Source organism: Macaca thibetana, chromosome 8, assembly GCF_024542745.1.
Source record: "Macaca thibetana thibetana isolate TM-01 chromosome 8, ASM2454274v1, whole genome shotgun sequence".
Lineage (NCBI taxonomy): Eukaryota > Metazoa > Chordata > Mammalia > Primates > Cercopithecidae > Macaca > Macaca thibetana.
In genome coordinates this window covers 24,584,780-24,602,019 of record NC_065585.1, presented here as the reverse complement: position 1 = coordinate 24,602,019, position 17,240 = coordinate 24,584,780, and the positions used below count along the sequence as shown (strand labels likewise).

The 17,240-nt window shown below is 42.0% G+C and overlaps 2 protein-coding genes across 2 annotated transcripts in view; both read right to left on the bottom strand.

The window, feature by feature from the left end:
* SNTB1 (syntrophin beta 1) overlaps window positions 1-17,240 on the bottom strand; it is a 279,233-nt gene that overhangs the window by 9,874 nt on the left and 252,119 nt on the right. Inside the window, exon 5 of the mRNA XM_050801632.1 lies at window positions 645-841. Within this exon, the coding sequence (XP_050657589.1) occupies window positions 645-841 (197 nt within the window). The remainder of the gene's footprint in view (window positions 1-644; window positions 842-17,240) is intronic.
* The window catches only part of MRPL13 (mitochondrial ribosomal protein L13), a 205,760-nt gene that overhangs the window by 150,748 nt on the left and 37,772 nt on the right, over window positions 1-17,240 (bottom strand). The gene's annotated exons all lie outside the window — the stretch shown is intronic.

The window sequence follows — 17,240 nt, the reverse complement described above, 5'->3', positions numbered from 1 at the left end:
GGCACTTTCCTCTCCTCTCTCTCTCTCTCCTCTCTTCTATTGCCATGTGATATGCCAGTTCCCATTTGCCTTCCATCATGATGGGAAGCTTCCTGAGGCACCGGAAGCAGATGCCAGGACCATGATGATTCCTGTACCGTCTGTAGAACTGGGAGCCAAAGTAAACCTCTTTTCTTTATAAATTACCTGGCTTCAGGCATTTCTCTATAGCAGGCCAAAGAGACTCACACACCTGTTTTCTGATCAATCCTATTAACTGCCTAATATATTTCCAATAATTTTATTCTGTGATAGATTACTCAGAATCAGTTTCTGCTGTTTGTAACCAAGCACACTGCTCATTCATGCCTCAAAGTTCATTCCTCCAGGAAGCCACCCAGAGGTTACAGGTAGGAGAACTGTAACCAACTATCCAATTTACCAAATTTTCTTGAATGAAGATAGGATAAGTCTTTTTATAATCAAAGCTTTAGATTACATTTTAGTAGGGCATAGACTTCCTTAATGTAGAAGAATTTAAATTTGCTTCTGGAATTTTAACTATCCCCAGAGGCCAGTGATGAAAACTACTGTAAGGCCCCAGTGGAGTAGAGGGTTCATCTTCCCCTAACAGTGTGTCCTCGGTAGCCCACTGCAGTACTCACCAGTGCTGATTTCAGCAATGAGTTCAGCAGAATTGTGGCAACCCTGTACTATGCTCCTTGTCCAGTGGGAGAGGTCCCTGCTGGTCTCTGCTCTGAAGAGATGTGTTTCAATCCCTTGCCTGGTACCAGTTCGCGTTGCAAAGGACAAATCCACACCAGCCTGGGGTGATCCCTTCCCTGGACCTGAATGGACCAGCCTGGAGAAAGAGAGAGAGAATGAGAGAGAGAGAGAGAGATCATCAAAATGGAGACTAGTTTATTCACCTGGCATATCACCTCGTATAAGACCCAAATTGGTGATCCGCTCTCATTTTTCTGGTCTGGAATCAAAGGGCTCCACTATACCCTGCTCTTCTGCCATCTCCTCTCCAATGGTAGCGTGAGGTTAAGATAGCACCCAAGAGCTGGACATCTGGACGAATATGCAAGGGAGTTCAATAACATGACTTTAATTTGTGCAAGTTCAACTATAAGGAAAAATAAATAAATATGAGTGAGAAAAATAAATTAAATACTGTGTAAAATTCTCTCCAGCATTCCTTTCCTGAGCATCTATATGTCCCAGCACAAGCATGAAACAAGACTGAGAATCTATTATTTCCTGGGTGAGGCTTCACTTTCCTGTGTCTCTTGTAGTTTGAAACGTCGGGCTGCATTGAATGTACTTCTAGGTGTGCAATTTTTCATGCATGTAGCCCCTAAATGCAAACAAACAAGCTGGAACTCAGTTGAAGCAATAGCACTGGTGTATTTGCTAAAGCTCAAGGAAGAACTGGCAATGCTGGACTTCTTGAGAAGCAGTATGGAACTGCACTTTAGGGGAGATTTTCAAGAGAGATTTTTACCACCTAAGATTTTCACACTGACTTTTGAACTTACACTCAGCGTAAAATGTGACTTCCATAGTAAATATTTTCTGAAAGACCAGACTTGAAAGAGGAAGAATCAAAGTGCTCTGAGGGCCACCTTTGGAGCAGGGGCTAGGTCCTACTTCTTATTCATTGCTTTTGAACACTGGGATCTTTCATCCTCTCTCCTATGCCTTGATATCTCAATCTCCTTTTGGGAGAGACTTTTAAATCAATCATTTGCAGGGTAGCATAAGTCTAATTTAGTAAATGTGACTTCTCTCTAGGGTATTTTCATTTTAAGTCTCATCTTTTAATCCAGAAAGCAACACTTTACAATTTGCTAGAGAAATGCCAGGTGTCTAACCACATGGTGGATGCAAGAGTTATTTTCTTAGGCAAAAGGCTTGTTACCACTAGATTAAAATTGCACAGAGGAAATACAAAAGCTTATGTTCTCTTATAAACCTAAATACTGCAGGAACGAAATTATCAGTAGAATAAAGCAAATTATTACCTGTTGAATTTCTGGCAACAAGTTTGTTGTATAACTTGAAGGAGCTTTCTTTTACTTACAAAGTTAAAATTAGGCAGGAGGAGTGGTTTGCAAGGCCAACTCAAAGGAAAAGGGCATTTGAAAAGTCTTTAGGTTGAAAGAGTCATTAAAGATATGAAAGGCCAGGCACGGTGCCTCACACCTGCAATCCCAGCACTTTGGGAGGCTGCGACGGGCAGATCACCTGAGGTCAGGAGTTCAAGACCAGCCTGGCCAACATGGGAAACCCCTTCTCTACTAAAAATACAAAAATTAGCCCGGCATGGTGGCATGCACCTGTAGTCCCAGCTACTCGGGAGGCTGAGGCAGAATGGCTTGAATCTGGAAAGCAGAGATTGCAGTGACCTGAGATCGCACCACTGCACTCCAGCCTGGGCAACAGTGCGAGACTCTGTCTTACAAAAAAAAAAAAAAAAAAAAAAGGTATGGCAGTTCCATGAATCTCATTGAGAGTAGTCTAGGACAGTGTGAAGGGAAATGACTGCTGGCATGGGTGCCCACACATGGGGATTTAACATGTAGAGATTAAGCCCAATTCATTCAGGAGGGAGGAGGGCATTTTGTAATAAGTGAGCCAGAGTCACTGAGAAGCTGCGAGAGGATTCAAATGAAAGTGAGGCTAAAGAAAACAGAAAGCATTTCTCTGAAGCCTACCTAGCATAGGCTTTAAAGGGATTGAGGGTAAAGGAAAAATTCATTAAGAAAAGGTATCTACAAGGAGCAAGAATGTATATGTATACTGTGTTTTCTTATTTGCTCAAAAGTGTATTTCAAAATAAGTTTTTAGACTTGAAAGTGTTTAAGCTTTAATTGCTTCAACAAATTAAATAGGTCAGCCAGGTGTGGTGGCTCACGCCTGTAATCCCAGCACTTTGGGAGGCCAAGGGGGATGGATCACGAGGTCAGGAGTTCAAGACCAGCCTGGCCAAGATGGTGAAACCCCATCTCTACTAAAAATACAAAAATTATCTGGGCATGGTGGCATGCACCTGTAATCCCAGCTACTTGGAAGGCTGAGGCAGAAAACTACTTGAACCTGGGAGGCAGAGGTTGCAGTGAGCCGAGATCACGCCACTGCACTCCAGACTGGGTGACAGAGTGAGACTCCATCTCAAAAAAAAAAAAAAAAAAAAAAAAAAGAAATTAAATTGCTCATGTGAGGTGCCATGGTGTAATGGTGAGCACTCTGTACTCTGAATCCAGAAATTAAATAGCTCACCCTGCTTTTTTGAAATTTTAACATCTATATCAGCTGATCACGGCTGGCAGGCTGCATGTTAAACTGAAAAAGGACATAGGTTTGGCAGGCATACGAAGCTCTATTAGAACCCCATTCTGTCTGACATTTGTTAAACTTTTTAAGAATCATTACTTCTTAAAAAGTAAGGTCATGACCATCCTGGCTAACACAGTGAACTCCTATCTCTACTAAAAATGCAAAATATTAGCTGGGTGTGGTGGCCTGTGCCTGTAATCCCAGCTACTCGGGAGGCTGAGGCAGGAGAATCGTTTGAACCCGGGAGGCAGAAGTTGAAGTGAGCCGAGATCGCACCACTGCGCTCCAGCCTGGGCGTCAGAGTGAGACTCCATCTCAAAAAAAAAAAAAAAAAAAAAAAAGTAAGGTTGTGTTGTGAAGATTAAATAACCAATGCTCTGTACCTATCCCAGAAACTAGTATATGGTTTGTGCTCCATTCTTACCCCTACCCTTAGTTTCCTCATTTAAAAAATATAATACCTACCCCATAGGATTAGGATTAAATATAGTAAAGTATACAGAGCACTTCGTTCAGTATCTAGAACATTATAGTCGGCATTCAATAAAAACTGGTTCCCTTCTTCCTTCCCTGGCCTAACTTGTTCTCATTTTCCATACCCTAAATTTCCATCCAGAGGACATCAAGTCTGTCATGATCCAGAGCCAGCATAAATATATTGTAGAGGCAGAAGCAAAGTGAGAAAAAGATATGCCACTCTCATGGAGAATCCTAGGAGTTTCTGTGAATTTCCTACCAATATTTATTAGACTATAAAATTGAAATAAATAATAACTGGGAAAATGCAATTTGTTAGAAAATCCACGTTTGGTAGCTCAGGGTATGAGGAATGGAATTACTAAGAGAAAGGAACGAGGTCTGAGAAAGCCTGGAACCAAGCTGACCGATACCCTGAACAGGGAGAGCTTGATGGGAAGTCCAGTGTGTTCGAGAAGTAATAATGAAGAAGGTTTTTATTTATGTATTTATTTATTTATTTATTTAATAAATAAGAGAGTCTTGCTCTGTCACTGAGGCTGGCGAGCAGTGGTGTGATCTCGGCTCACTGCAACCTCCATCCCCTGGGTTCAAGCGATTCTCTGTCTCAGCCTCCTGAGTAGCTGGGATTACAGGCGTGCACCACCACATCCGGCTAATTTTTGTATTTTTAGTAGAGATGGGGTTTTGCCATGTTGGCCAGGCTGGTCTCGAACTCCTGACCTCAGGTGATCTGCCTGCCTTGGCCTCCCAAAGTGCTGGGATTACAGGCATGAGCCGCCACACCCGGTCAAAGGAAGCTTTTAGAGCAGAAGTGCCAATCTTTTTGGCACCGGGGACTGGTTTCCCCATCTTTCGGGATGGGGTGGGGAATTGGTGATTGAGGGGAGGATGGTTTCAGGATGATTCCAGTGCATTACATTTATTGTGCACTTTATTGCTACTATTATTACGTTGTACTATATAATGAAATAATTATTCAACTCTCCATAATGTAGAATCAGTGGGAGCCCTGCACTTGTTTTCCTGCAAACTAGATGGTCCTATCTGGGGACAATGGGAGACAGTGGCATATCATCAGGCATTAGATTCTCATAAGGAGCAATAGAGTTCGAACTCCTGCAAGAATCTAAGGCTGCTGCTGATCTGACAGGAGGCAGAATTCAGGTGGTAATGCGAGCAATGGGGAGTGCTGTAAATACAGATGAAGCTTTGCTTCCTAGCTGCTCACCTCTGCTGTGCGGTCCCGTTCCTAACATGCCACAGACCGCTACAGGTCCACGGCCTAGGTCTTGGGGACTGCTGTTTTACAGGAAGGGCTGTTGATGTTCTGTGTTATTCATCTCATCATAAAACTCTCATTGATTAATAAAAAGAGGCAAGAGGAAAATTGATTTTTCAACTCATCAAGTGTAAATTCTCTTTTATATTAAAGAACCTGGATATGCCATCTGAGGAACAGCAGACATGTTGAATTATGTGCCCTTTTGGATATGCTGATATCGGCTTAATGAAACGTACAGTACTGTATGTAAACTCTGAGATAAAGCAAATTGTCTTTTCACTACCTAGTGGGTATGCTGTAATAAAAGGATACTTTTCCCAGATAAAACTCAAGTGAAATACATCAGCTATCTGCTGTATCCATATGTGTGCGTGTCCTCTGGATGCAGTATTACACACCTTGAAATTATAAGTACTATGTGTAAATGTGGGAAAATGCATCTATATTACGGAAAAGCTCTGTAAATATAACTCAAGGATGTTAAGAAAAGCTTGAAAACAAATCCATTAAAATGTAGAGCAATTTTATGGCTGATTTTATGTCTTCTTTTTAAAAAATGCTTAAAATTTTCTCTAAGAGGCTGGACATGGTGGCTCACGCATGTAATCCCATCACTTTGGGAGGCTGAGGCAGGTGGTCACGTGAGGTTATGAGTTTGAGACCAGCCTAATATGGTGAAACCCCGTCTCTACTGAAAATATAAAAATTAGCCAGTTGTGGTGGCACGTGCCTGTAGACGCAGCTACTCAGGAGGCTGAGGCAGGAGAATCACTTGAACCTGGGAGGCAGAGGTTGCAGTGAGCCGAGATTGCGCCACTGGACTCCAGCCTGGGCAAAAGAGCGAGACTCCGTCTCAAAAAAAAAAAAAAAAAAAAAATTCTCTAAGAAACATACACGTCAGGTCCTCAAATATTTTCATTCCATTCAACATCATTTTATTATAACATTAGTGAGAAAAGAAATGGATTCCCTGGGGGTCCACTGTCTGTGTGGAGTTGGCATATTCTCCCCATGACTGCCTGGGTTTTCTCTGGGATCTCCAGTTTCCTCCTGCATCCCAAAGATGTTCCTGTTAGGTTACATGGCGTGTCTACATGGTCCTGGGATGAGTGTGAATGTGGGTGTGAGCGTCTGTCCAGGGTTGGTTCCTGCTTTGTGCCCTGAGCTGCTGGGATAGGCTCCGTCTGGCCACCGTTGACTCTGAACTGGAATAAGTGAGTTGGAAAATGAGTGAAAAAATGCATACAAATTAGTATAAAAAAATCATGACATCTACAATAATCAAATGTACGACAATGAGCGCTGGTTGAAAGCGCTCAGCGAGCCTGCCTCACTTGTGATTGGTTTTGACCTGCGTGGTGGGCGGGGGGTGCTCCTTACAGTTTTTACTCTGTAAACATTTATTCTTTAATGAAACCACCACCATGACTGCTGTCACTGAGTCACCAAAAATTGGGTAATTATTTTACTTGTTTTTATTCATCTTTCTTAAATGCATGTGTAACTCACATTTATTTCATTGTTTAATATTAGAAGTGTTTCGAGTCTAACACCGAAGGCCTGCAGGCTATAGCTATGGAACAGCCCTTCTCAGAATAAAGTTAACTGATCCACGTGGGATGAAACCTACACTTGTGGCTTCATTAATCCCTTACACTGACACACTGGCCTCCAGCAAAGGAGATAACAGAGATACTGAGACCTGCCAGTTGAAGTTATAGGATCTTTTTGGACTCAGGGGTACTCTCAGGGGTCACAGAGAAGCTTCTTGCTTTGTTCAAGTCCTTTCTCCCTTCCTTACAAAAGAACACCAAAGATCACTCACTAATTCATTCATTCATTCATTCAATCGATAAAGAGTTCTTCATTCACCAACTGATATACTCAATAAATATTTATGGAGTACTGTTATGGACTGAATTGTGTCCTCATAAGATTCATATGTTGAAGCCCAGTATGACAGTATTTGAAAATAGTGAAGTGGCCCCTGGGGTTCGTTGTCCCGCATCAGGAAAATTTAGAACGCGGACAACACTAGGAGTTTAGGAGTGGAGGTTTAATAGGTATAAGAGAAGAGAAAGAGAAACAGGTTCCTCTATAGAGAAAGGGGTTTCCGAGCAGAAAGGCCGGCTAGAGGCCAATGCACTGAATTTTATAGTCCAGTTTGAGAAGGCGGTATCTGATTTAGGCAGGACTCACAGATTGGTTCCATCAGGTATGACTTTCACATAGTTCGGGGAAGGGCTGCTTGCCCTACCCTAATCATCTTATGCAACTGGACTTTCCAGTTGATCGGTGCCATGTTGTCTGCTTCTTGCTGTACACGTGGCTGACAGAGAAGGGAAGATGGAGCCGCCATCTTGAAAATGTCTAGTCCGTAGTTCCTGCCGGCATTCAGCCCTGCAAGCTCCCAGCTTGTTTATGTCTGCGGCTCAACTTACAGCCTGCTCTTTGTTAGAAAATGATTTGGGGCTGCTTTTCATTAAAAGGAAAAGCCTTACTGAGGACTCCCATGCCCTTGCTATCTACCTAAATAATTCCTTCTTAATCCCTATAACATTAGGACCTACAAGGAGGTAATAAAGGTTAAGTGAGGGGGTCCTAAGAGTGGGGCATTAATCCAGTGGAACCGTGTTCTTATAAGAGGAAGAGAAGCCAAAAATCTCTCCTGCTCCGTGTATTCACAGAGGAAAGACCATGTGAGGACACAGAAAGAGGGCAGTCATCTGCAAGCCAGGAAGACAGTTCTCACTAGAAACCAATCCTGGCAGCACCCTGATCTTAGACTTCAAGCCTCCAGAACTGTGAGAACTAATTGTCTGTTGTTGATGCCACCCAGTCTGTGGTATTTTGTTATGGTCCCTCTAGTAGACTAATAAGCACCTAGTCTACACAAACTCACGTCTAGGTACAGTGTGAACAGAACAGGCATGGATTAAGCCTCCGGGAGACACAGTTTAAAAGGAGAAATACTCTCTCCCCTCCGAATCCCCATGGCCTCTTTACTCCAAGTTGAGCTCCAGTTTTGGAGAGACTTATTGCTGGATTATGTAAGAGAGTTGGAACGAGCTTCCGGTAGATGACAAGCAAAGAATATGAGCCAGGTAGGTGGATGGGTGGAAAATTATTCCTCCTCACTGGAGCAACCTGATCATTATAAAGATCTTCCTCCAGAGAGGGAATCTGAACTTTCAGGAAAAGCAATTCTTTAAAAATGGAGATCAGTGATTATGGCACAAAGACAAAGAAGGAATCCCAAGGTCATCAACATATTTGTCATTTCATCCCTATCAAGGTGTTGGAAATAATAGATTTCACTTATTCTTTATATCATTCCCAACAAATTGCTTCTGATGATCAACAATAAGGAGTCGGGGATGAAACATAGGAATGTGGACATTCATCACTATACTACCTTATAGTGACTGAACAGACAGCTGATTGCTGTACAAATTATGGCATGGCAAAGATGAGTCAAGGCCATCGGACACGATAAGATTAAGATCCTTTCTCTTTTGTTATGTGAGCCACCAGGGCAATAGGAGTAGCGCCTCCAGAAAGAAATAGAGAAAACTAGTGGAATAATTCAATTTATAAATGCTCTGTGAAATCTTTCTCTTGAGATTAATTTGCAGTGGCATATTACCAACTCCCAGCCAATAAATAATATTGGATATGCAATGTTGGATACTATCTATCCAACAGCCTGCTTACTGATCATCTCCACTCAGATGGCTCACAGGCACGTCAGACTCCAGATAAGCTACAGCGATATTGCATTAGGCCTTTAAGATCTTAAGAACCTGATACCTGAGTTCTAAGTAACACCAGGATCCCCAAAGGGCCATGTCCACTATAAAGGAGAGGAAGTTTATACTGGGAGTCAAAACAGTATTCAAAAGAAATAGTCATTTAGATGGGAAATTGAGGGTCTAAATATGGAAAGGTTTCCTAACAATGCCAAAGACAACATGAGTTTATCTGGAAAAGAGAAGATTTTGTATGAGGAATGGAAAGGAGGAAAGGGTAAGCATAAATGTTTGCACTATCTGTGGAAGTGTTCAAGCATGGGTTATTGACTTCACCAGGGATGTTATTCTCCCCTCAAAACCATCTCTGGACCTTGGCTAATAATCTAGGAGAGAAAACCATACTTGGAGCAGATATCTTGCTTCTTGGAAGCCAAGATGAAGTAAGTGCCCTTCCAGCAAGTCTGAGGTTGCCTAAGCTGCCAGCCAACCCAGGTTCTTGGGTATTTACTCTGTAGGGGTTGTTGCTCATGTATCAAAGTTGACAGCTCCTGGGTAAGAAGATGTGGGGGAAAACAAACTTCTGTTGACAGCAAGGTGATCTACTGGAGCTCAAGACCATTTGCCATCTGATCTCCTCTTTGATCTCTTTCTGAAGACAGGCATCCCCCCTCTGGATTCCCACACATCATTATCAATCCATTTACCTTACTGTTTCATAATCACCACCTGATCTCTCTTAGTAGACCTTGCTCTCTTTCAGGGTAGGAGCCTGGTCTCCTCTCTCTTTAACTCCCTGGAATCTAGCACATGGTAGGTGTTCAATAAATGTTGGCTGGGTAACTGCATGAATACATGTTTTTCAAAAAGTTTTAACATGTGAATTCAGTTTTGCAAAGGAAAGTATACACATACACAAACACACAACACAACACAATTCTGAAATACTCTGACATTCACGGCCAGTGAAATGGCCTCCTAATGTGCTCTTTATTTGTAGATCACACTTGGAAACACATTACTGTAGCCAGATTCTGGGAACTAAGTACCAAGTAAATGTCAGCTGGACATTAAGATTTCAAAAATTGTCATCTGGACATTTGGAAAGGTAAGGCTAAAATCTGTCTGCCTGGCTTTTTCCCATTCTGCCAGGAACAACCTTTTTACATTCCTTCCAAGATTCTTCCCAAAGATCTGTCCTGATCTGCAGTCTCAGGGGGGCTCTGAAATAGCTATTATTTATATTTCAATTATTTTACATTTTAAGCTCTGTGTGTATCCTTAAAAATATGACCATCTGTCTCTTATCTGTTGCAAGAACTAAACTATAGCAACCAAGAAAATGCTGTCTCCCAAGAGAAGATAACTTTCTTACCCAACCAGAAAAAAAATACTGGCACCCTGGGACGGGGTTTCAAGCTGCAGTTCACACCCAATTTCTAAGTATTATCTGAAACTGCTTGAGAAAACCAAGGACATGCTTTGTTCTTTATAAAACTGGTTAGTTACAAAACTCAGAAACACATTCCCATGGTTGGAAGCAAAGCTATAAATCACAGAAAGGTTTTACATTTCCTATTAGCCAGGAGTGTGAATAAGTGAAAAAAATAAATAGGACTGTATAATATCAGAGAGGGGCAACAGAATGAAGTCATAGATAGGAGGAGGTAAAGCAGAAATTCAGAAACTTGGATTCAAATCCCAGCTCTACTACTCATTATGTGACCTTGGCAAGTTTCTTAAACTCTCCATGCCTTAGAATCCTCAACTGCAAACTGGGGATAATAGTATGGTCACCTCATGGTGGTGTTGTGAAAATTAAATAAGTTAATAAATGAATATTCCATGGAGCAGTGCTTGGCACAGAACACATAGTAATGGCCATTATTCTTATTAGAACATAAGTTTGATCAGGGTAGAAATTTTTATTTGATTATTCCCTGCTGTATTCCCAGCACCTAGAACAGTTCTAGGCACATAGCAGGCACTCAGTATCTGTTAAATGAACGACTAAATGAATAGCTGGAATATAAAGAGAACAGTTTCCCAAGAAGTTTGTGATTAATGACTACTATATGACTCCTCTCCCACTCTCAACCCTTCAACCACACAAAGCAGTAGCTAATGCCAAATCCAAAGAACTTGGGTTTACGTCCACTACAAGCTAATTTCCAGATTAATTCAGCCCTGAAAAAAAGTGATCTTGAAAGGTAACTGAGATTAGATGTTTTATGAGAACAGCCTAACATCAATTTCCTGCTTCTTCTTTTAAATCTACCTTTAGTGACTGGTGTTTTCAGTAGTAACTTGGTTGTTTAGGGAGGTAGAGTTACCTTCTTTTGGTCTGGGGGATAGAAGTTGCCTATTTTTTTGAAAAAGTGAAAGTTGTTAAGATTTCACATTCATGGTCAGCATGGATCCAATTTGAAGATTTGTATATAAACGGGTCCCTAAGCAAGATAAAAATAATTTATAAAGTGTCTTTAAATTACTTTAAATGCCCAAAGTGATTAATTCCATGAGGCTCAAACTGGCTGCATGATAGGACCACTTTTGGGCCAAATCTTTGTCCAGGACATTGGGGAACTCATTCCTGCAGGACATCAGGCCAAGTGTTTCTCTCTCCACTGACAACTGAGGTATCAGATTGCATATTGTTTCTGATTCTTCAAATATACCCCTTAGCCTGACTAGTTTTGAACAAAACAAAACAAAAAATCCCCAAAAACCTGTCTTTCAAGAAATGCTTATGCGTTAATTTAATTCTGGAGAGGTATCACAGAATGTTGCATAAAATGTTCCATACAAAAACATTATTATTAATATCCTTAATTAAAACACAAACAATTACAGCACACAGATTCAGCCAAATTAGTAAAATTACATATTAGGTAACTGGGTTGCTAAGCAATGTTACATCCTCATTTTACTTAATTGCTGTAATTAGCATCTCCCAGCAGATGCCACAATGCAAGCCAGACACACACACACACACACACACACACACACACACACACACACACACACACACACACACGAAGCACTGGCCAGATCCCTTACATGGTTCTGGCAGTCTCAAATACTTTCATCCACTGGCCACCCCAATGGAGCCTGGGAGTCAACAGACCCTTCAGGAAAGAAATGAGGGTCAAAGAATCACTAACAAGTACCAAATGGTCAGGTGAGATGGGCTTCCCAGGAACACTCTCTAACCCCCCTGCATAATTTCCCCCAGCTAGGAATAGCCAATCAATTGCCTCATGTATATCTTCTAACCTGGTTTCATCTGGGCCAGGTGCGGTGGCTCATGCCTGTAATCCCAGCACTTTGAGAGGCCAAGGCAGGTGGATCACCCGAGGTCAGGAGTTCGAGACCAGCCTGGCCAACATGGCGAAACCCTGTCTCTACTAAAAATACAAAAATTAGTCAGGCTTGGTGGTGGGCACCTGTGATCCCAGCTACTCAGGAGGCGAAGGTAGAAGAATTGCTTGAACCCTGGAGGCAGAGGCTGCAGTGAGCCGAGATTACTATTGCACTCCTGCCTGGGTGACAGAGCAAGATGTCGTCTCAAAATAAATAAATAAATAAACTCCTTTCATCTAAATATGGTGATGAAAGGCAAGGTCCCATGTCTCAGAAAGTTGATATTGAGGGATACTGACTATAAGAAATGAACAAATTAGTACAGGTGAATAGCAGCAAAACAGCTTGGAGTCAATTCCTGACTATTCAGTGGCATTATCCAGGTAGATTTCCGGAGACAAGTGACTGTCCTCCATACCTTTCTTCGTGCCCTCGTGATCTGCCAGTAGTATTATGGACAGAGAAAAGCGGATGTTCACCGCGTGAAAGGTTGTGTGGATGTATTACCTCGTTTAATTTCCACAACGCTTCTTTGAAAGTGGTATTATGAGCTCCACTTTATAAACAAGGAATCCATGGTTCTATGCAGTGAAATAACTGCTTAGGATCCCACAGGTAGTGTTGAGAATTTGAACCCAGGGCTATATGACTACAGAGTCCATACTCTTTCTATCACACACAAAAAGAGCCAAACTCCAGCTCACCAACTATAGGTGGGGAAGGAAACTGAAGGGAAAGAGGCTGGGCGCAGTGGCTCACACCTGTAATCCCAGCATTTTGGGAGGCTGAGACGGGTGGATCACTTGAGGTCAGGAGTTCGAGACCAGCCTGGCCAACATGGTGAAACCGCATCTCTACTAAAACACAAAAATAGACGGGCATGGTAGCACATGCCTGTAATCCCAGCTACTTAGGAGGCTGAGGATCGCTTGAACCGAGGAGGGGGAGATTGGAGTGAGCCAAGATTGCACCACCGCACTCCAGCCTGGGAGACAGAATGAGACTCCATCCTCCCCACCCCCCCAAAAAAAAACAAGAAAAATTAAGAAAAGAAACTTGAAAGGAAAAAATATAATGCAGACTTCAGGTCATCCATGGGTTTAATTGATCCCTGTGCTGCTCTCCTCCAGAGGTAAACAAGAATTACAATCTGATGGATATTCTCACATCATGACGGTCCAACGTCTTGGGAAATTTTTCCTTTGAAGTTACTTTTTTTTTTTTTTTTTTTTAGCACTCTTGGAGCTATACATTTTAAATATTTTTTTGAATCTTTTAATTAACTCTTACATATTCTCTTGTCTAACTATGCTTTAATTAGTTCAACATACGTCCCATTGTGTGTGCAGAATACATAGTATAGAAAGGCCTTCAGGAATGTCTCCATGGATGGTAATGACTAAAATCAGTCCTATTTTAATGGAAAATTGAAACCATGAGCAAATAACCTGAACAATCAGCTCTTATAACACTCAGCTTTTCCTATTTCATACTGCTTCCAGAAATTCTCCTACCATCAGTCCTGGCTACAATGTTGGCCACTAACAGGAGCCTATTAAGTTTCTCTAACTGAAATGAACATTCCTGCCCCAAAGAGGAAGCCATCTGCAGGCCTCCTGTCTGTGGAGCTGTTACAAGTAGCATTTAGAGCTAGCTCTGTTGTGTGTGCCAAGGAGTTGCAGTCTTCTGACTCCTACCCTCCCCCATACCCATCCAAACAGCCAACAGTTTCATTAACCTCAGTCCTTAGAGCTCAATTACTGTGATTTAAGACACTAGGATTCCCAGATAAAATGCAGAGTCAAATATGTCACATTACTTACTTTAATTACAATTATTTTATCTGGTCTTTAACAATTGCTAACATTTATCAGTCACTTATTATGTCTCAGTCATATGCTTAATATTTATATATGCTAGCTCAATCAGTCCTATCAATCATTGTATAAAATGGAAGATATTACTGCCCCCTTTGTTCAGATGAGGAGACTCTGATTCTGAGAGACTGGTATTTTGCCCAAGATCGCACTGCAAGTAGAGGTCTCAGGATTCAACTCCTGGTTTGTCTGATTTCAAAATCCGTGGATCTCCTCACTCTTCTTATATCCCACCCACCACTCCTGAGGGGCTCCTTGTTAGCAGGAGAGAAGACCTGAGACCAGACACTGGAAGATCACTAGGTATATGGGGACAAATGGGATGGCTGGGTGTGGAAGGCAAACCCCACACTTCCCAGTTTGACAGCCGTTAGATTCTTGGGCATGTAAATTTCTTCATGCCACCCCAGGCAATGCCATAGAATATGCCCCATATTCTCTACCAGTAAGGATAACCCCCAGGGTTAGCATGGAAACCATAGGCTGATTGTAATTTAATGTTTGACAAATGCAATAGGCCAAACTTTCTCGTGAAAAGAATTCCTAAAATTTCTGAGGCTGGCCTGAGGCAGCTACTACTACTACTTTTAGCACTTAGAAATGGGTTAGTTGTCGGCAACCCGCTTGGGTCCCCTTCCACCCTTCCATGCTGTGAAAGCTTTGTTCTTTCGCTCTTCACAATAACCCTTGCTACCGCTCAAAATAATAATAATAATAATAAAGAAAGAAAAAAAAGAAAACGAAAGAAACGGGTTAGTTGCTTAGGCACCAAGGATTACCCATCAGGTTTAGCCGAAATGCTCGGTATGCCTGGCTCCCAAGCAATCTGGGAGTAGAGAAGTGCACATTCTTCAGTTCCCCTTTCAAGCCAACCCCACACCCTTCTCTTAGGCCCACGGGACAATAAACTGGACTCAGAGCAGTGTCACTCTTTTTATAAGCTCTGTGTTCCCGAAACTCCCACCAGCCACTGGGACTGGCCGTGCAGAATTTCTGGGTTAAACCTCCTCTATAACTCTAGAAATAATGTGACCTTAATCCTCACTCTCTGTAGACCCATCTCATTTGCCAATTATGACGACACTGACAAAAAAACTAACGCTCTTACTCCATACAAGGGAGCATACTTTTTTTTTTTTTTTTTTTTTAATGTTTAGCAATATCAAATAAACTTTGGCTAAGCAAAAAATGTTTTCCCAAGGACTCATAAAAAGCTGAGGGATGAGAATTGCTAAAATTACAACATGTTTGCAAACTTCCCGAGTGCACTGCTATAAATTGTACCATCAATGGACTCACAGGGGCACCATCCGCGTTTGGCAGTGGGAGAGGAGAGATCACTGCTTGTAAACATCTCTGCATGGCAGTCGACACCAAGAACATGTTGTGAGCATTTCTGGTGCCACTTCTATGAAACACACAATCAAATTTTCATCCTCCAGAAAAATATAAATTAGATGTGCCTGGGCCTAAAAAGGAAAACCCAAGCAAAGAAACACATCAACTATGAACTCTTTGAGGGAATAACTTGATTTAGAAGAAAACTGTTTCCTACTGGCTACAGTCCTGGGCATTCCCTCTTGTGCTAGAGAAAAGACTGAACAAAGCTCCCTAGCTCTGCTCTGGGGAAGAGAAGGGGAATGACAGTCACCTGGCCCTACTATGTGTATTTATGAAAAATAAGGCCGGCCAGGCACGGTGGCTCATGCCTGTAATCTCAGCACTTTGGGAGGCCAAAAGAGATGGATCACTTGAGGTCAGGAGTTCGAGACCAGCCTGACCAACATGGTGAAACCCCATCTCTGCTAAAAATACAAAAAAGCCAGGCATGGAGGCTCACACCTGTAATCCCAGCTACTTGGGAAGCTGAGGCAGGAGAATTGCCTGAACCTGGGAGGTGGAGGTTGCAGTCAGCTGATATCACGCCACTGCACTCCAGCCTGGGCAACAAGAGCAAAACTCTGTCTCAAAAAATAAAATAAAAAAGAAAAAGAAGGCTGCACATAGGTCATTGCTATGAATGGCATTGTGCCCCTTTCCACCCAATTCATGTGTTGAAGCCCTAACCTCCAAGGTGACTGTATTTGAGATAGGGCCTAAGAGGAGCTGGTTAAAGCTAAATGGGGGGCCTGTTATGATAGGATTAGCGTCCTCAAAATGATAAGAGACAATGGAGAGCTTGCATTCTCTCTCCATGCACACACAAAGTACAGGTCATTTGAGAATGTTAAAACAGGGCAGCAGTCCCAGGAAGATGGTGCTCACCAGAAACTGATCATGCTGGCACCTAATCTGGGTGTAGCCTCTAAAATTGTGAGGAAATAAATATCTGTTGTTTAAGTCACCCAGTCTATAGTATTTTGTTATGGCTAATACGTTCATCATATTTTAATTTTCATAATTGCCTTGCAATAGATATTATTATTATTATTATTATTATTATTATTATTATTATTATTTTGAGACAGAGTTTCACTCTTGTCACCCAGGCTGGCGTGCAATGGTGTGATCTCGGTTCACTGCAACCTCCGCCTCCTGGGTTCAAGCAATTCTCCTGTCTCAACCTCCCACGTAGCTGGGATTACAGGCATGCACGTCATGCCTGGCTAATTTTGTATTTTTAGTAGAGACGGGGTGTCTCTATGTTGGTCAGGCTGGTCTCAAACTCTCGACCTCAGGTGATCCACCCGCCTCAGCCTCCCAAAGTGCTGGGATTACAGGTGTGAGCCACCGTGCCCAGCCTATGATTCTATTTTTCAGATGTGGAAACAGATCAGAGAGAAGACGTCACTTGCTCGTGGTCATAAACTGGGGCTTGCCTGGGCAAAACTGCAGTGCACACCCAGGTCTGTCAAATCTGATATGATGAAACACTGTTTTCCCTCTCTACCAGCAAATCCAATTATCTTCCATTTATTAAGGAGATATTTTTGGAGACTTTTTGTTGGCTTATCTCTTAATTTTTAGTTTCTGCTAACAGGATGGATTTTAAAAGTTTTTTTAGCAGGTGGTATAATGATGACCTGTGAATTTTAGTTGGTTACAAATTTTCAGTGTGATGGAGTTCTTTTAAAAATGTAGCCAACGTATTTTTAAACCCCAAAATAGAAGAGGGGTTAAAAAATTAGAAAATAACCAAATTTATTTAGCACTTGCCATATGTCA